Here is a 21,272-nt window from a genome sequence, read left to right as displayed (position 1 = left end):
GTGTCCGGTTGCCTAAAATCATTGTTGCCAGAACAAGTTGTTTAGTTTACTGCATTCAGTCAACTGAGCTTGAGCCTCGGTCGCCCGAACTCTTTGAAATTCATTTTTCCTTTTATTTTTGATTCCAAAATTCATTTTTCTTCTTTTGAAAAGATATTTGGACTTTGAAAGAATATTTTCAAGTTCTTAAAACAGGTCTCTAAGTCCAGTTTATCCTATGAGCTTCATAAACAAACTTAAACTTTGAGAAGTACTTACATAAGACTTCTAATACATTATACATCAAATAAACATAAAGTCTTCATGTCTTGAAGCTTTCATCCAAGCTTTAGCCAATCTTCATTTAGCTTGTTTTCTTCATGGCTTTTGAACTTTAATAATGAACCATTGTTCTTGTAAAACATAATACCTGAAACTTCACTTGAACACACAATTAAAGTCCTTTGTTTGTCATTATCAAAACTGAGATTAAGCCTTGTTAGGCCAACATGAGGCGCTAACTTGGTCGCCTCACTGTGCCTTGTGCCTAGGTGTGTTTTTAACTACTATGCCCTAGATTGTGTGAATTGGTAAAAAAAAATTCATATAGCCGATCCTACCTAGTGGGACTAAAGGCTTCTTCTTCTTGTTGCTGTTGAAGCTGTGCAATTGCGAGACCGATCTTTTGCAAAGAGTGTTGATATTCTCAATAGGGAGGGGGCGAAGGATGTTGGTGAGAGAGGCTTGTAGTTCTCTCACTTTATGCTTTCCTCCTTTTTCATTTGGCAAGGGTGTTACATCCGTGCTATTGTTTTCCCTTTGAGCGTTTGTGATAGCAATTTCATAGCAAGCTGAAGTTCTCATTAATTCCAATCAATGCCAAAGGTAATCATTAGAAAGTGGGGATGTTGTGTCTGTGGATCCATTTGGGGGTGAGAGGGACAACTGAGAGCCTCAAGGGCTCTTCGGGCGTTTGGGGTTGAAGTTCACATGTTTGGTCAAGGGGTCAGGTTGGTTGTTTGGTCGTGCCTTTGTCTTATGATAGGAAAAAAAAGAGTTGGAAACGAGTTGCAAGAACTGGCTACTTCAAATGTTTACCGGGGAAAGAAGGGTATGGGCAAGGATGGCAGTGAATGGTTCTTATAAGAAAGCTTGATTGTGAGGAGTCAAAAGGATATAAATTAGCATTAAGAGAGATAATCTTGAGAGTTTCTTCTAGCATTGTATTATTGTAGGCAAAAAGCTTCAATTTATTGATAAGAGCCTAATTAGGAACATCTGGAATGTTCTTCTTAAGGAGTGGGAGCGCCTTCCTTCCTCTGGGGTCGTTGGGGGTCCAACCACAGAGTGGGCTACTAGGCGTGTCACTAAGTTTTCTCAGATCCTTAACTCTATATATTTTGTTGGTTTTTCAATGGAGAGAGGTGGATTTCTTCTGTTTATTGGCCTTCTCAATATGGTTTTAGATTCTATTTCTGACAAAAGCTTTCTTATAGGTTTTGGTTTTTGTGCTCCTGGCTGGCTGGGGATTTTAATGTCATTAGATTTCCGGATGAGAAGCTGAGTGGTTGTAAGGGTTATGTTTAGCTTAGAGTCATTTGATAGTTTTGCGAGATTTCCCTTTTGCTAGTGATATGTTTACTTGATATTTCTGAGAAGGTTCTTGTTAAGCTGCTCTTGAATCATTTCCATTTTGTACTCTTCTAAAATGAGGTGGGATCCCACTCCATTTAGTTCTGAAAATATGTGGCTTTCCATTCTTCTTTTCTTCTTTGTTGAGGAGTTTTGGATGAACTGTTCTTGTGAGAGATGGGAGTGTTGTAGGTTTATGAAGATGTTGAAACTTGAAGAACTGGAATACAGAAGTATTTGTTGATGTGAGGATTAGGAAGTCTATTATTTTAAAGTGGATAGTGGATGTTGATCTATTGGCTGTTTGGTTTGGAGCATCTTTCAGCATTCCCATGACCATTCCCACCTTATGTTCCCTTTGGGAATGGACATTCTACCATTACATGTATCGTACCTCAGCAGGCATTGGGCTTAATGCACCTAGCAGACACCAAATCTAGTTAACATTAATTAATTAAATTATACTAAGTTTAATTTTGGTTACAAACTCTACCTGCAATGATAGTGTGCTGTTGCCAGCACCATGATCACTGCCAACCAAACAATCTATAATAAAAAAAAAAAATCATTAAACCCTGAGCCAACTAAGAAATCATTAAATAAAGTATTAACAAAGATGTTGCTTTCATTTCTATTGGAATTATTAACAGTAAATTGGCTTGGAAATGAATGGGTGGGATGCTAATATTGGAGTTAGAGTTTCTCATGAAAGGCCCTTGTCATTTCATAGGTATCTTCTATTGATGCTCCATTTGTGTGTGATGTGCTGTTATAGCTGTGAGACTCATGCTCTTCTTTTTCTTCATTGACATGTGGAATGGAGTTTATGGAACAAGCTTTTTGGTTTGTTCAGAGAATGTTCGGTGTGCTCTAGTTCCTTAGAAGCTACTTTCCTGATTGAATTTAGAAGTTTTTGGAGGCATAAGGATGCAAGGACTTAACGGCGATGTGCAGTTTTTTCTGTTTGTTCTTGGGGTGATTTGACCTGAAAGAAATGTTTTTATTTTTGAGATCACATTCATCTATTGATTTAATTCATTTTCTTGCCAGTTGTTTTTGTGGTGTGGGTTCCTCTAACATTCATTGTGATTGGAACTTGGAAGGCTTTGTTAGCCTGGTTTCTTGTATGTATATATATATATATATATATATATATATTTTGCCTTTCCTTTTCTCTTTCTCTCTGTTTCTTTTTTTTTTTTGATGATTTCTTATCTTAGTTATGTATTCTTTCTTCTCTCGATAAAGTTTATTTTTCTATGAAAAAGGTCAGATCAAACTTGCAGTGGTTTGAGTTATTTTCTAATGGTGATTCTGGCAGATCCAGGTCCAGGTCCAGACTTGGGACTCACTGCTTAGGTGTAGAGTTTGGTGATAGTGATGGGAAATCATATGGGTAAGGAGCTATTGGGTTTGGTTTCGTGGTGACTTGATTGCGATGGCCCTGTGGCATTGGGTCTTAGATCGGTGCTCTACTAACTAATGCCATCCATAAATGATTATCTCCCAGACTCGCACTGTATTTATAATATGCCGAATATACATAGAAGATAAATAATACTCTGTGACACACAGTAACCTTGTAATAATGGGCAAAGAAAGATTTAATAATGGCACCATTAGGTGCCTTCCAAAAGAAGAATAAAATAATAAGTGTGCCATATTAATAAAGTGAAGGGTTACTTGACTATTCACAAAATGCTGACCATTCATTCGAAAATACATTGTATTTTTCCAGTTACATAAAACTTTTGTGATGTCTTTTGGCAATCATGATAAACACTGTTCGAGCAAAAATGATGAACTGTGATATTACAATGAGATATATTATTAAACACCCTCTGTGAAGGCCAAACTAAAAAGGGGAAAGCTCAAGCTAATAGCTGAAACATGACATTCGCCATGAGATAACACTCTTTTGTCAGAATTGATCTGCAAAACTCTGTAGCTCGTCTCATATAGACAAACAATTGATAACTGAACTGTCAGGCTGACATCATTTAAGCCTTGTTCGCCAAATGGGAATGCCTTTTGTATGAAAATTTTCTTAGTATAGAAGGGTTAGGGATATGGGTAGACCTAAAATAACTTGGAATGAGATAGTAAGGATTTAATAGCCTTATCTTGTTGGAGGTAATTGCCATGATTGTGTAAATTGGCAGAAAATAATTGATGTAGCTGACCCCACCTAGTGGGACTTAAGGCTTGGTTTGTTGTTGTTGTTTGTTATAGAATATAGATTTTTACGGAACATTAGACACTGCAAAGTTTTTTGAGTTGCTTATCTTTAGCATAGGGTTTGTGGATGAACATACTAATAACAGATGTAGCAGGAGCAGTATCTGGCTGCTTTGGTAAGCAAATCAACCAACCACAAGTTTCTGAATTTGGTTCTTACAATAAGATGAGGATCATCATTTGGTTTAGATTTTGGTGAACGGTAGAAAGAACTAAATCAGATCCAAGGGCACCAATGAGGCAGTGGTGCTTCAGAGCCATGTCTTAGGTTTCTAAAGCTTATTTTAGGTGCCTAACCACTCAATAGCCACAGCACATCAATCCATTGCATGAAATTCTTTAATTTGAAAATTTTCTTACTTATATCTATTGCTTACATAGGAAAATTCATAATTGATAACTCTAAAGGTTTTTGTCCTTGAACTTCACATCTGTGGATTCTGTGTTTGAGGCTTCCATTAGGTGTACAAGCCCATGAAAGCTCCAATTTATATCTACTATCAGCTTGACAACTACTATCAAAACCACCGGCGGTAAGAATTCTTTCATCTCCATTTTGAGCGGAGCAAGTGAGTTCTTTGTTTTACTTCTGTTAAAGTTTCTCCCTGTTTCTTTATTTCTTCAGTGTAATTCTGCCTCATTGTTTGATTTGAATATTGGAAGTTGCCTCCAAAAAATTATGATAGGAAAGTGATGTGAACCCCAATTGACACGCATTGAGACCCAACAATCAATATTGGAATACTTGCCAAATGATGCGAACTCCAATCGACACGCATTGAGACCCAACAATCAATATTGGAATACTTGCCGAATGATGCGAACCTCAACCGACACGCATTGAAACCCAACAATCAATATTGGAATAGTTGCCAAATGATGCAAACCTCAACCAACACGTGTTGAAACCCAACGATCAATATTGGAATACTTGCCCAAGAAAGCTAAAATTCAGATTTTGGATAGAAAACCCTGACCTAACGTTTATAAATGAAACGCAAACTAAAGGTATAAACTAACAAACCTTGGCCCAATGATTATAATTAAATCAAGAATCGAAGGTATAAAATTTGAACACCACAAGGAAGTATCCTTGATAAGTTCACAAGTTCTTTGAAGAACCAATAGAAGGAACAAAACCTCACATTTTTGTTCAATGTTCTTTTTTGTAGAATGTGGCTACAATTCTATTTATAAACCCCTCCAATTAAATTCAAATTCAAATTTAAATTCAAACTCAAATTCAAATATAAATTCAAATTCAAAATTCAAATAAAGTAACCCTAAACTCCTATAACTAAGAAACATAAAATAACCCCACATTGAATTCAAATAACGTAACCCTAAACGCCTATAACTAATGAACATAAAATAGGCCCACATGCCTATACTTACTGAAATAAAAAATCTACTCTAAACACAAGGCTATGCCGCCCCACCACACCCCCCCCCCCCGGCGGGCCCGTTGTAGTCTTGAATGTTGGGGTCTTGCTTGATAAATTTGCAAACTTGGCCCAAGTGGATTGCACCAATCCTTGCATTGCTTCCTAGATCTTTTTAGTTCTTGACCTTGTGATTGGCCCATCTGGAACTTGCAGTGGATCCTTAAATGGTGCTTGTTGATTCTCATCATTCCCCTGCATTAGAAATTCATGCTGTGTCCTCTTACAGCAGATTACCTTTATGAGAGAGACAAACAATGGAAAATAGGATCTTTGTAATAATGTAGGAGTGAAATCTTTACTGACATGATTCCATACTAAGGTTTTGAATGCTAATGTAAAGATACTTGTTTTCTGTGGGTTTTTTTGCAATAGATTGGCTTTCAATACCTTAAGCATGGGCATTTTTCATGCCAAAGTTTTTCTTCCTGTTTGGTTTCTAACGAATCAACCTTCATGTGTTCATCTGTGTATTTTTTCTGCTTCATGCAATCATTCTGTGTTACAAAAGCTCCCTAAATTCTCCAGGTATGTCAAGAGTAGAAGTGATGGGCAGCTCTTACATGGGCTGAAATACAATCACACGAGTTCATGCAAACCTGAAGAGTCAAACAACGGTCTCCCAATTGTGCCTTGTGGGTTGATAGCCTGGAGTTTGTTTAATGACACTTACACTTTTATTCATGGCAAGGCTGAATTGAAGGTCAACAGGAAGAACATCGCGTGGAAGAGTGACCGGGATCACAAATTTGGGAAGCAAGTGTATCCCCTTAATTTCCAGAATGGCACCTTGATTGGAGGTGGAAAACTGGATCCTAGTATTCCCGTAAGTATTAAGAGTGGAATGTATATTCTTATTCTATTTTTCCTGGCTTTCCATATTTCTTGTTTTTTTTTTTTTTAATCACCAAAGAAATATATTGTTAGAAAGAAATATTTTGTTTTAGTAATTAGGTTGTGTGAGGGGTATTTTTGTCCTTAAAATCATTTATTATTATTATTCTTATTAATATATAAGAGGGCAGACCTGGAGCTGTACATAAGGCTGCAGAAAACTGCCGACTGATTTTTTCCTTCTTTTTGTCATATCTAATCCCCAGTACTGTATTTTCTTTGATTCCTCTATTTCTTTCAGATTTACAACATGGTATCAAAGCAGTTTCTCTGAACCTGATTAATCTGTGTAGTTACAGTCATAAGCTTCCTTTCCTTTTCTGTCCCTTGCCAACCCTTGAAGTAGATATTTTTTCCCTGATTTGAGAGTCGTTTAGTTCTCCTCTCAGCTATGAGCCACTCTTGTGGGTATTTGTGTGGCTTATGGCAGATTGCTATGTAAAGACAGCACTGTACTTTTTCTTGCTGTCTGCTGTTGCTGTTCTGATGTTTTATCTGGCTTCTGGTTCAGTGATGATACTATTATCATGCTGTAATTGTTGTTTTCATGCTTGCCTATGGTTCTAGCTGCTGGCAGGTTGGTTGTGGAGTGTCTTGATTGCTGTTTTAAGTGTCTGGGGTGCTTCGTTGTGGTCTGCCTGGTTTTGTGTGGTCAAACTTCAAAATGGGTCTTCTCTGCTCTGTGTGCTCAAAACCAACTTTGACAAGATGAGTGAGAATATTTACGTCTATGATTCCTCCTAGGATACTGAAACTTCGGTTCTGTGGTTGCAGCTTCCTGTTGAATCTGGAGTGCGGTTCTGTGTCTTAGTATGAGCACTCTTCCGTGCCTGTGTGTGCTGCCTGATTTTGCAGAGTTCCTGTGTTATGTATTCCTGATACCCATGTGGGCTGATTGTAGTGTGTAGGGAATGGTTTTGATGGCATCTACAGAGAGAGCTTTAGCTGATACTGTTAACATAGAGATCACAGCCATCAATTTATTTGGATCCTTTAACTACCTGTGTGTGTATATTAATGTGAAAGGAAGGTCCAATTATTTTTTGCATTCTCCTCCGTCTCTAGACTCGGATTATGAAGATATGGATGAAAGAGATGACATATTGCTTGTGTGGTTGTGGAATAGTATGAAGCCACAAATTGCTACAAACGTGATGTTTCATAGAACAAGCAAGACTGTATGGGATGATCTTCATGAAAGCTTCTGACAGGGTAAAAATCAAACTCATGTTTTTGACTTATATGAGAAGTTTTTAAAATATGACCAAGAAGCTAGGTCCATTAGTAAATGCTATGGTACTTTGATGGGAATCTGTGAGGAACTCAACGTCTATCAACCAGCTTTGACGTTGAGATGATTAAGAGGCAAAGGGCTGAGTTTTTGGCTGCCAAGTTTTTCTCTAGATTGAGACCTTAGCTTCAACCCATCCGTTATCAAATTCTTGCGGGTGAATCCATACTACCCATGAATGAAGCATATGCTAGAATCCAACATATCACCACAGATGACTCTCAGTCTACGCTTTTTCCCATGATAGTTCAGTCATGCTTAGCACTGCCTCCAACTATGGCAAGGAAGTGTTAAGAGGATGAGGATGGGGTTTGGTAAGCGGTCGGGGCAGAGGTAGTGTATCAGGATAAGGAATTTGGTGTGATGATTCCCGCATTTTCACACATTGTTGTAAGGAAGCCCATGACTCCATGGGAAATTGACTTGGGCCAACAGATATTTTACCGAGGGTTATTCCAATGTTGAAACTTCAAGTGCACTGTGCACCCAGCCATTGTATTGGGGATTTTAGCCATTCTATTGGGGATTTGAGTACATCATCTATTGTGTCATGAGAGGGGAATAACAATCTTGTTCACATGGTTCAACAACTCCAAACTCAGTATTTTACTTGTAATGCTATTGTGACCTATTCAGGTGTAGATGGTTTTCTTGCTTCTTATCTCTTCAATGTGTTATTGATTTTGGCACCTCCCATATGACAGGTAATCCTAATTTATTTTGGCCCTTGAAACCCACTACATGACACTAAGGTTAGGTTTACTGGTGGTTCAGTTACACCTATTTCTCATTGTGGTAATATTGTTTCATTTTATTTTATGCCTCTTTAATTTGTGTTTTTTGTGCCTAAATTTCCCTTGAACCTATTATCAGTTAGTCAATTAACTAAACTTGATAATTATCTTGTGGCCTTCATTCCTTTTGGTTGTATTATTTAGTATCTCCAGACAAAGAAGGGGATTGATGGAGGGCTCGAGAAAAAGACAGCTTGTACTATTTTGGTGATGGTGGTAGTAGATCCAGTTTTTGTCATACTGCTTCCTCAACTTCTACTCAGGGTGTTTCTCTTGACTAGTGGCATCATTTGAGTCATCCATCTTTTCAGGAACTGCAACAAGTTTTTCTTATGTTCAAGTCTTCTTGTTTTGAGTACTCTGTGTTTAGGTTTGGAAAGCATGCGAGGACATCTTTTCCATGTAGAATTGAGTCTCGCAGTAAATCATTATTTTCTCTTATTCATTTAAATATTTAGAGTCCATGTAGAGTTAAGAATTTAACTAGTCGCTAATATTTTGTGCCCTTTGTGGATGATTTTTTGCTATGACCTGTATCTATTTGTTAAAAGATATATCTGAATTTTGAATGTATTTACTCAATATTTACCAGGAACTGAAAACTCAGTTGGGCATTTGTATTCAAATTTTTCGTAATATTGCAATTGAATTGTTCAAAATGAGCTTCAGTCTTCTTGCTTTGTCCAAAGGAATTATTCATCAAACGTCATGTATCTATGAATGGAGTAGCTAAAAGAAAAAACAGGCATTTACTTGACATAGCAGTGTCTCTGCTACTTTATGTGGATGTTCCTAAAAACATTTTAGACTGATGCTGTTTTTACAAGAAGTTTTGTTCTCAACAACACACTTTCCAGTGTTTTAGGGGGACAAAGTCCCTTCTCCATCATGTATTAGAACACTTTTATCGTGTCTTGTGTCTTTGGGTGCATGTGTTTTTAGTTCCTTTATCATGTCTTGTGTCAAGATAAGTTCTCTCCTTATTTTGTTAAATATCTTATACTTAAAAACTAAGAAAGATTAAAGATGTTATAGTCCATACATATTTTGCAGGAAATATATTAGCACAGATGTCACCTTTTTTTTTTTCTCTTTTTTGGGGGGGGCACCCTATATCTCTAATGTAGAGTCCTCGGATGAATCTATTTTGAGTCTATCAACAATTTATGATCGCGTTGATGCTCTTATTCCTACTATTATCCCTTCTAGAAATCTTGTACTACTAAATCTAGCAATTGCTAACCCAAAGAAAACAATCACAAACATCACTACCACCATGTAACCATTTCTTCTACTCATTATTGTTTTGATTTCTTGTTACGGAGATTCATCTCGAGGTGACTTGGATTTGCCCATTGCTCACCGGAAAAGTGCTCAAACACATAATATGCAATCCTTCATTGCTTATCCTATTGCTTATTATGCTTTAGCTTTTCACCTTCGTAGTCCTATGCGTTCTTTTGGCTTGTATATTTCCTATATATATATATATTCCTTCTTCACATGTTGAAGCCGTTGCTAATCTTGGGTGGAAGCATATAACGGATGTAGAAATGGATGCCTTGACCACTCGAGGAACATGGAACTTGGTGGATCGTCCTCTTGGTAAGGAATTGGTTAGGTGGCATTGAGTCGAAATTATCAAATATCTTCTTGATGGTTCTATTGAATGGCTTAAGGTTAGAGCGGTTGCTAAGGGGTACATCCAAACATATGGTATTATTTATTTTGAGACCTTCTTTCCTATTGCTTGACTAATTTCTTTTTTCATGCATTGCTTTCGTTGGTAGTTAAGTTTGATTGCTCTTTATACCAGTTGTAGAAAGAGGTATACAGGAAGCAACCTCTTGGTATGTTGCTCAGGGGAAGGATGGTAAAGTATGTAGGTTGCATAAGGTCATTTATGGTTGAAGCAATTTCCTGAAGCCTGGTTTGATTAGCTTAGTGTGATGGTCTCTACATTTGGCTTTAGTACTTCTTGTAGTTGATGATATTGTCATTACTAGCATTGACTAGAGTGGGATTGCATATGTTAAGTGGTGGCTTTAAGCTAAATTTCAAATCAAGGACTTGGATACTCTGCATTACTTTCTTGGAATTGAGATTATATGGTATAGGAAAGGGTTGAATCTATCTCAATGAGAATATTCTTTGGACTTGCCAGGTGGGACTAGCTTGTTGAGAGCTAAACTAGTTGATACTCCTATGGATCCTAACATGAGATGGTCTAGGGATGTAAGACCAGACTTTGAAGACAAACTTTGATATTGGAAGTTGGTTGGCAAATTGATCTACTTGACTGTCGCTAGACATGATATATCTTTTGCGGTGGGGGTGATGAAACAGTTTATCGAAAATCCCAAACAATCACATTGGTATGCTGTTGGTAAGATTTTGTGGCATCTTTAAGGCACTTTGCAAATTATATAAATGTAATAAAAAGTATGAGAGCATTGGATACTTTGATGCAGATTGGGTTGTCTCTGTTAGGGGGAGGTAATCTTCTACCTAGCATAGTAAAAAACAAAATACTGTAGCAAGATCTAGTGTTGGAGTAGAATACCAAGCTAAGGCTCATATGTGAGCGAGCATATGTGGTTGAAATTTCTTAGGACAGAGGCGGGAGTCTTGGCCAACAGATATTTTTTATGATAATCAAGCTTCCATTTATATCGCTAGCAATCTAGAGTTTCATAAGAGGACAAAACACATTGAAATTGACCACCATTTTGTGTTGGGTTTGTCGAAGAAGGTAGTGGGGACTTTCTTTGTGAAACTGGTGGATCTGTTCGGTGATGTTTTCTTAAAGCCTTTATTTAAGCTTGCCTTGTCTAATGGGTGTAACAAGCTGGGTTAGGTGATATTTATACACCTCCAGCTTGTGGGGTGAGTGTTAGCAAAAAAGGATGTTATTTTAGTAATTAGGTTGTGTGAGTGGGGGTATTTTTATCCTTAAATCTTTTATTTTTTATTTTTTTTATTAATAGCTAAGAGGGTACACCTAGAGCTGTATGTAAGGCCCCAGGAAAGCTGCTGACTGGTTTTTTCTTCCCCTCTTGTTCTTCTTCTCTTCATCTCTAACCTTAAGTGCTGTGTTTTCTTCTTTGATTCTTCAATTTGTTTCAGACTTCCGACATATATTAAGAAAGAGAACAAAGAGAATTACAACCAACCCAGAAGAGGACGAGATCTCATAACAAAGACATCGAGAAATCAAAATAAAAACAAAGAAAGTAATAAAAAAAAAAAAAACTAGCACATCCTAATTAAGAAAATAGACTAGTTTTACATGCAAAATCACTATCATACTTATTGTTCTATTCTGAGATGCACCAACCATTTTTTTCCCTTTTCTGAAAATGATTTCCAGTGTCTTAAGTCAGGCTTAGAACAACTCAGAGATTTCTCAACATAAAAATTTCTAGCATCATCTATTTGAATGCTGATAAGATCCATGGGCTTTCTGAACCTGCCTCCTGGGCTCTATCACTAATGTTCAAATTATGAGTGTATTTCCGTATTCAATAGAAGCCCTACTGGGAAGAAAAAGTGCCCTCCTTTCTTTCCAAAGAATGTTCCTAGGACTGAGACATTGTCACCCTGAGTAGGTGATGCAAATCATAGCACAACTTTACAGGAATTAGTTTAAGTCCCAATTGGGCCGGTTACGAGAGCACAAGTAAGGAAGTTTAAAGCTGTACTCAACGGACTGATTCAAGAGGCATGGACTCAAGCAAATTCGTGGAGGCCCATTGAACATGACCCACGTGAGCAACAAAGAATCATCAACATGATTCAAGTTCCAGAAGAATTTGGCCAAGGCTAAGCTTTAATTGGCATGTTTAAGAATACTCCTTTTTGGGTCTGATTGTAAGGCTTGCATGCCATTTACTTTCCCCTTTTATTTGTTTTGACTTTTATGGGCGTGTATGGTTGATAAACACAGCCATTTAAAGCTTCCCACTTTCTTTTTTCTATTTTAGGCATGTGATTAGCCAATTAAAGGGCTGATTGTCTTTTTTTCTTTTAGGCAAGTAAGAGTTATTTCTTTACCAGATTTTAACCCTAATTAGGGTAACTATTTTAGGAATTTTCCTTGTAATGACCAGCCTTTAAATAGGTGTCTAAGCAATGAAAGGAGATAGATCATTATTCAGTAAATTGTCAGAGTATTTTCTTTGCGTTTCTTTGAAGAACTATACGAACTTATTGGGATTTTACGTGGCGTTCACCAACGAATTATCAAATGGTTTTTCCACCACCGTTTGTGGCGTCTTCTTTATACCGAGGTTCTTGTTTCGCAATATAAACAATGGGTTGAGGTCATATGTACCAAGGTTCTTGTTTGTCGTAAACAACGGGTCGAGGTCTATCATTCAATTCTGAACGTAGAACGATCTTGGGTTCCTTTTTCGTTGTCGAATCTCGTTATTTTGTCGGATTTGCATCATTTGGTATCAGAGCACAAGTTCTAGTTTAGGTGTACCTATCTCTTAAAAAAACCTTTCTTTTTGTTTCTTTATTCTGTGTTCTTGTAGTTTCCGAATTCGGTTAACATGCCCTAGTTTTTCCGAATTTCCTTTACCCCATTCCGCTAATATTTATTTCGAGATCCGACAACGAAAAAGGAACCAAAGATCGTTCTATGTTCAGAATTGAATGATAGACCTCGGCCCGTTGTTTATGATAAACAAGAACCTTGGTATATATGACCTCAACCCGTTGTTTATTGCGAAACAAGAATCTCAGTATAAGGAAAATGCCACAAACGGTGGTGGAAGAACCGTTTGATAAGTCGTTGGTGAATGCCACGAGAAATCCCGATAAGTTCGTATAGTTCTTCAAAGAACCGCAGAGAAAATACTCTCACAATTACTGAATAATGATCTATCTCCTTTTATTGCTTAGACGCCTATTTAAAGGCTGACCATTACAAGGAAAATTCCTAAAATAGTTATCCTAATTAGGGCTAAAATCTGGTAAAGAAATAACTCTTACTTGCCTAAAAGAAAAAAAGACAATTAGCTCTTTAATTGGTTGATCACATGCCTAAAATAGAAAAAGGAAAGTAGGAAGCTCTAAATGGCTGTGTTTATCAGCCATACATGCTCATAAAAGTCAAAACAAATAAAAGGGTAAAGTAAAGAACATGCAAGCATTACAATCAGACCCAAAAAGGAGTATTCTTAAACATGCTAATTAAAGCTTAGCCATGGCCAAATTCTTCTAAAACTTGAATCATGTTGATGATTCTTTGTTGCTCACGTGGGACATGCTCAATGGGCCTCCATGAATTTGCTTAAGTCCATGCCTCTTGAATCAGTCCGTTGAGTACAGTTTTAAACTTCCATGCTCGTGCTCTTATAACTGGCCCAATTGGGACTTGAACTAGTTCTTGTGAAGTTGTGCTATGATTTGCACTATTCCCCTCCTCTTGAAAAAGATTTGTCCTCAAATCATCACCTACGTCAAAAGGACTCAGATCAGTAACATTAAAAGTAACACTTACATTGTACTCACCAGGTAAGTCTAGCTTGTAAGCGTTGTCATTGATGTGCTCTAGGACTTGGAAATGTCCATCTCCTCTTGGAAGCAATTTGGAACGTCTTTGCGTCGGAAATCTCTCTTTTCTCATATGCAGCCAAACCCAATCTCCGGGTTCAAAAAGCAGCTTGTGACGCCCCTTGTTGGCTTGTTTTGCATACTGCTCCGTTCTTCGCTCAATGTTGAGTTGTGCTTTCTCATGAATCTACTTGATAAAGTCAGCTTTCTTTTTGCCATCTAAATTAACGTGCTCAGTCAAAGGTAAAGGAGATAAATCCAATGAAGTTAAAGGATTAAATCCATACACAATTTCAAATGGTGAAAATTTAGTAGCAGAATGAACAGATCTGTTATAAGCAAACTCAACATGTGGTAAACATTCTTCCCATGTTTTGATGTGCTTTTTAATGATTGCCCTCAATAAAGTAGACAAAGTCCTATTTACTACTTCAGTTTGACCATTAGTTTGTGGATGACAAGTAGTAGAAAACAATAGCTTAGTACCTAGCTTACACCACAAAGTCTTCTAAAAATAGCTGAAGAATTTAGCATCTCTATCCGAAACAATTGTTCTAGGCATGCCATGTAATCTACCAATCTTTCTAAAGAACAAATCAGCAACATGCGAGGCATCATCCGTTTTGTGACGTGGAATAAAGTGTGCCATCTTAGAAAATCTATCCACAACCAAAAAAATTGAATCTCTCCCACGTTTAGTCCTAGGCAATCCTAACACAAAGTCCATTGAGATGTCAATCCAAGGCTCACTAGGAATTGGTAAAGGAGTATACAAACCGTTGGACCTTACTCTGGATTTAGCTTGCCTACATGTGACACATTTGCCACAAATTCTCTCAACATCCCTTCTCATGTGAGGCCAATAGAAGTATTCCTACAAAACAGCTAAAGTCTTTGCAACTCCAAAATGTCTCATTAATCCCCCACCATGAGATTCCTGCACTAACAACTCCTTCAAGGAACAATTAGGTACGCATAACTTATTCTCTCGTAGTAGGAATCCATCAAGCCTAAAGAACTTACCACAAGCGGTTTTCTCACAAGCTTGGTATGCCTCACAAAATTCGTGGTCATCAGCGTATAAGTTTTTAATGTGCTCAAAACCAAGCAATTTGCATCAAGTGTGGAGAGTAATGCATACCTGCAAGAAAGTGCATCGGCGACCACATTCTCCTTACCTTGCTTATACTGGATGGCGTATGGAAACATCTCAATGAACTCGCATGCCTTTTGTTTAGCTTGTGTTGGCCCTTCAAGTATTTCAAGGACTCATGATCGGTGTGAATCACGAATTCCTTAGGCCATAGGTAGTGTTGCGATGTCTCTAAAGCTTGAACCAGTGCATACAACTCCTTATCATAAGTTGGGTAGTTTAAGGCTGCCTTGCTTAGTTTCTCGTTGAAGTAAGCAATTGGTCGTCCTTCTTGCATAAGAATTGCGCCTATGCCAATACCTGAAGCATCACATTCAATCTCAAACGTTGAAAAGTTAGGTAAAGACAATAAGTGGGCGTTGGTCAGCTTCTCTTTGATTAATTGGAATGTCTTCTCTTGTTCTTCTCCCCATCTAAATCCAACGTTCTTCTTGATCACTTCGGTAAGTGGTGCAACTATGCTACTAAAGTCCTTCACGAACCGCTGGTAAAAATTAGCAAGTCCATGAAAACTACGAACATTACCTACACTTGTGTGACTCGGCCACTCTTGGATTGCACGTACCTTCTCTTCATCAACCTGTATACCTTGTGCACTAACAACAAATCCTAGAAATACAAGCTTATCGGTGTAAAAAGTACACTTCTTCAGATTAGCGAACAACTTTTCTTTCCTAAGCACATCTAAAACATATTTCAAATGTACTACATGATCGTCCACGTTTTTACTATAAATGAGTATATCATCAAAGTAGACAACAACAAATTTACCTATAAATGCTCGCAAAACATGATTCATAAGTCTTGTAAAGGTGCTCGGAGCATTAGTCAAGCCAAAAGGCATGACTAACCATTCATACAAACCATACTTTGTTTTAAAGGCAGTTTTCTATTCATCTCCTTCTTTTATTCTAATTTGATGATAACCACTCTTTAAATCAATCTTTAGAATATACACAAGAACCATGCAGCTCGTCTAACATATCATCTAAGCGAGGAATAGGATGACGATACTTTACCGTTATGTTGTTGATGGCCCGGCAATCAACGCACGTTCTCCACGTCCCATCCTTCTTATGTACAAGTAAAACCAGAAACGGCGCATGGACTCATGCTTTCCCTCACATGCCCTTTTTCCAACAACTCACTTACCTGCCGTTGAAGCTCCTTTGTCTCCTCGGGATTGCTCCTATAGGCTGGTCGATTTGGAATTATCGCACCGAGAACAAAATCAATTTGGTGTTCAATCCCTCGGATTGGAGGTAACCCATGTGGTGTTTCCTCGGGAAAGACATCCTCATACTCCTGCAAAAGAGAAACAACAGAACTAGGCAAACCAAGGTCAAGTTCGTTAGTGTTTAGACATGCCTCCTTGTATAAAAGTACAATCATCAGTTGATTTGAAAACATTTGTCGCTTAATTTCATTCTCTTTTGCATAGAAATTCTTTTGTTTTCTTTCTGATTTTCTCTCAATGGCCGAATTTTGATTTTCTTTTTCTCTCATTTTTCTCGGCCTCTCTCTGATTTTCACTCTTTTTCTTTTGTTCACTCTCTTTCTTTTCATCTCTCTTTTTGCAATCTCATTTGATCCTCATATACTTGCTGCGGTGTCAATGGTACAAAAGTGATTGATCGTTGATTAAGTACGAAGGAATATTTGTTCGTAAAGCCATCATGCTTCACATGCCTATCAAACTGCCATGGACGCCCTAACAATAAGTGTCCCGCTTGCATCAATACTACATCACACAACACTTCATCTTCGTATTTACCGATTTGAAATGCAACTAACACCTGCTTGTTCACCCTTATCTCACCACTATCATTTAACCATTGCAACTTGTACGGTCTTGGGTTCTTCATCACGTGTAGTCCCAATTTTTCCACCATAATTGTGCTTGCAGCATTAGTACAACTACCACCGTCAATAATCACACTACATACCACCATTGGAGGACATTTTTGAGGAGGAATATTTAGCCCCTGATGCAGTGACATTGGTGGCGAGGAGAGCATTGAGCTTGCAAGTAAAAGGAGTTGATGAAGCGTAGTGGGAGAACATCTTTCACAGTAGGTGCTACATCAAAGACAAAGGGCCTGCTTGAGTGACTGGCTCAACTTGGCTGCAAAAGAAACTCCTTTTTTCAAGTAATTGGCCCAAGTCCATGAGACATTCAACAAACATCTTGACCGATCTTCGTCTCCTCATCCTTCCCAAGAGAAAACATAGTCACATCTACCAACCTTGCGGCTCCTTCCGCAGCCCTAGCTGCCTTGGCTGTATGGATCATTGTCTCTAGATGAGACTTCATGGCTTCTGGTGATGAAGGCCCAGGCTTCTTCAAATGCAACTCAATGTAACTCACCACCACATTGAGTACAAATATGACCTTTCCTTGCCACCACAGCCCGACTCCATGACACACCACTTCATTTACGCTCTTACCCTTCCCCTTCGCCGTTCTTCTTTGCCACCACCACCGGACTCCATGATTGGTGAACTCACTTGCTTTCTTCACCTTTTTCATCAGCATTAGGACAGAGATCCCTAGCCAACTCACAAAACTCATTACCAAAGCTTTGCCACCATCACCTTTTAAGCCACCGGGTATGAACACCGAATATCTCTTCCCTTTCCACCCTATCCCTAAGTCTAGAAACTTTGCCACCTCTGTTAAGTGAATCGCCATCCCATACGGCACACAAACAAAAACCCTTTCATGATCCTCCAAAGATCAACAAACCATCAGAAAACTAGTTAGCTGCAACTGTAGGAAATCGCACTACCTAATGCGAGATTGATTATATTTGAGGATGAAAAGATGAGAACTGCCTGCCACTTTGTACAGCCTCAGATTGGAGGTCTTTCCTTCAATCTGGATCCAACATTTATGCATCTGTTCTGTCATCTCTTTTTGAATCCATGGGAACTTCTTAATGAGAGATCCTGTTGCCATCAAGACTCGGTGCTGATTCTTCCGAAGAAGTCTTCAATGGCGGAAATCCTAGAAGAAAAACTTTGGGAGGTAGAGAGCAAGAGATAAGTATGTCAAATAAGGACACTGCTTGGTGAAATGTCCAAAGTGCTGCTCCCCACTAGATGCAGAAGAGCAAAATTCTTGAATGCTTAAATTCTAAAAGCATAATATTTAATTTCTTGAATATTCTGTCGCTTGCACAAAATTTGCAATAACCTTTTGTAATCAATCCACTTGCTGTTTATATACTTTTTTATCTTATCACTATCCCTAATATATACTACATGACTAGCTTTTTTCGAGCACAGAATATTTAACTTAACCCATATAATTAATGCATGATAGTTTATGGATACTTGGTTTTTGAGAATTAGCTGAACAAGAGGAACAAATGAAAGTTACCATCCTTGATATTGTTGTCCAATATAATTTTTTAATTCCAGTCAAGATGGTTTTGTAATTGACTTATATAAATAGGATGAAATTTTCATGTCCTCTATTTTTGGATTTACATGCAATGGGCACAGCGTGACACCATTTAATGGATCATATGTGTAACCAAGGCGCAAAATGCCGAACTGTTCCTGTTTATTATGTTCTATTGAAAATGTATTTGTTTTGTTCAGGCATATCTTTGTTAAGTTTATACCCCATTACAAGGTCAATCATCTGCATGCGTTCCATGTGCAGCGGGGAAATGAATACTTCTTCCCCTGTTCTAATAAAACTTCTTTTGACATTTTTTCGCTAGAAATCAAGCTTTGACAAATTTTCTCGTTTCCTTTTTTCCTTGTGGGGCGATGGTCATATCTATTAGTTAAGCGATCAAGAGGATCTCATTGTGTGGATGCGTAGTGCGGCCCTTCCTAGCTTCCGGAAATTGTATGGAAGAATTGATGAGGATTTAGAGGAAGATGATGTCATAGAAGTCAGACTCTTGAACAACTACAACACTTACAGTTTTGGTGGCAAAAAGAAGCTAGTTCTTTCAACATCTAGCTGGTTGGGAGGAAAGAATGACTTCCTCGGGATTGCCTACATTTCTGTTGGCGTTTCCTGTATATTCATCTCCATTACTTTCATGTTGCTTCATGTGAAAAATCCAAGGTACATGTCTATGTATGCCAGCACATCTGCTTAATATCTCTGCATATATCCACTTGGCACCTTAATTTAAACAGCATACATCCATGGAGCTCAAGATGGTTGATGTGTTTGTGACTACACAAAATTCCTTCCTGTGTTTTGTAATGGCACACATTATTGATTTGCGTTGAAGTTTTTTTTTATTGAATTTATGAGTTCCATTGTCTAGCTTTACAATTCACTGTGTATTACATTTTTTTAAGAAATAAAAAATTAGAATGACTGAGACTAATGGTTTTTTCCATATTGTGACTTTATTTCCATGGGTTCACTCATGACCTTGAGTTATAATATTTCATATCAATATCATTGCCATGGGGCAATTCAACTGCTTTACCTTGATCTTTTCTCACCTTTGTGACTTTTCCTTGCTTATTTAAATAACACAAGTTCCTGGTTCAGCACAGTTGCTATGTATTTTGCATGTTGAAACTTCTTTCAATCTCCATCCCCATCACACGCTTACTTTTTAAAGATAATTCGCATTGGTGGTACTTGGATAATACCACGACATGTGCAATGTGTAAGTTATTTTTCTATTGAGCTATATATTGGATACCGATTTGGTTTATAAATAAAAATGTAATAATACGGGAATGTAACGAAAATTGTATAGGGATATAATAATTTAGAAACATATCATTCATGCAAAAGCTTGTGTTATTTAATCCAACATGGAATAAGACAGCGTATACTTTCCCATGGTAAAAATTTTGGCCATGTTATGGTTAATAAAAAATTTTTGCATTGCCATTTGCTTTATTGCGAAAGCAAAATTTTATTTATGATCTATTAGTTTATTTTGTTATCAATATATTATTAGGAATAGACATTTGAAGAGTCAAGCATAATCTATAAGATTATGCATGAATTATCCTAGTTTTTTGAAGGGCTGCTAGATACTGATGTTCCCAAGTTTGTTGTGAAAGCCTTAACGCATGCTTTCTATCTTCTGTTCTCTTTCTGTTTGCAGACCTTATGGGGACGTGTCCTATATGTCTTGGTATAAGAAATGAATTTCCAGTTGAAAAGGTACTGCTGCATTACTATTATTTTGGGTTCATAATTCCAATTTTTTGAGTGGGTGTGGAAGTTAGCAGGAAAGAGAATAGGGGTCTTCCGTTTGGAAAATGCAAGGAAGCCATGCCAATTCGAAGCTGCTGTTCATGTAAACAGTGACATTATAAGTGATACTTGTGATTAATTTGAATTATTATTCCTTGTTTTGGAAGTGTGAAGTCGTGCTTATGTTTCAAGGGGTGCTCTTTTGGGATAGAGATGAAGGTGCTGTTGGTGGCAGAGCACTTAATGAGCTGTTTATTGCTAATGTATCTGTTGAAGATTTTATGTAGTGTCTGGTTGGTTTGGGGTTTCAACAATTATTTATTTAATTTATTTTTTCTAAACCTCTATCCGCTTGAGTGAAGGAAGAGTATTGGGGCACTAATTATGAAGAATAATTTATTTTTTATTTTTTATAGTTCTATTAAAAACATTAGAAAAATGCTGCATGTTTTAAAAAAAAAAAAAAAAATTTGTAAAAACATTTATTGGACATTTTTGCACCTAGTAGGTCTTGCCAAGTTACAGGGCATCATATTAGTAGTACGAAACTCTTATATTGATGATTTTTTGGTAGAGCTTTACTTGTTATGGTGGTTGATAACGTTGTTGAATTAAGATCTTATGGTCTTTGCAAAATTCGGTCTCTTGCAGAGACAAGCAGGCAAACAAAGAATAACAATCAATGATAATGGATCAATGTAGAAGTGGGTGTGCTTGAAAGGGGTGAAGAGTTTGCATTCTACATATACAAGTAATGTTTGTTCTAGAGAACTAGGCAATACATAGGAAGCTCAAACATGAGAGATGATAGGTTAAGGAGTTTGATGGTTAGAGGGAATCCCAAACAAAAGATTCCAAGTTAAAAGGGGATTTGTGTGTGTTTGCATAAGAATTTACATTTAGACTTAAATGTTGAGCAGGAAATATATTGTTTGATCTAATGGGTGGTAACACATGGTTAAGTTGACTAAGAAGCCACAATAGCATGTAGCAGGCACTAGAGTAGTCTAGGGAAAAAGCTATAACCCACTTTGATTCAGACCCTCCAAACCAAGACTCTTCAAACATTCTTGGAATCAAGATTGCTTGAAAGGTC

The 21,272-nt window shown here is 37.5% G+C and overlaps 1 protein-coding gene across 2 annotated transcripts in view; it reads left to right on the top strand.

Annotated features, from left to right (window-relative positions):
• LOC131160358 (putative ALA-interacting subunit 2) overlaps positions 1 to 20,517 on the top strand; it is a 61,102-nt gene extending 40,585 nt beyond the window's left edge. Inside the window, exons 6-9 of one of the 2 annotated variants that reach the window (XM_058115977.1) lie at positions 4,312 to 4,382; positions 5,820 to 6,117; positions 18,783 to 19,072; positions 20,085 to 20,517. In XM_058115977.1, coding sequence (XP_057971960.1) covers positions 4,312 to 4,382; positions 5,820 to 6,117; positions 18,783 to 19,072; positions 20,085 to 20,127 — 702 coding nt within the window. In that variant the 3' untranslated portion in view covers positions 20,128 to 20,517. Of the gene's footprint in view, positions 1 to 4,311; positions 4,383 to 5,819; positions 6,118 to 8,414; positions 8,862 to 18,782; positions 19,073 to 20,084 lie in introns of those variants that run through there. The other variant, XM_058115978.1, reaches the window with a different exon arrangement.
• Positions 20,518 to 21,272: the final 755 nt, after the last annotated feature.

This window comes from Malania oleifera, chromosome 7 (genome assembly GCF_029873635.1).
Source record: "Malania oleifera isolate guangnan ecotype guangnan chromosome 7, ASM2987363v1, whole genome shotgun sequence".
Classification (NCBI taxonomy): Eukaryota; Viridiplantae; Streptophyta; class Magnoliopsida; order Santalales; family Ximeniaceae; genus Malania; species Malania oleifera.
Note: the sequence above shows the minus strand (reverse complement) of the source record. Positions and strands in the feature narration are given on the sequence as shown.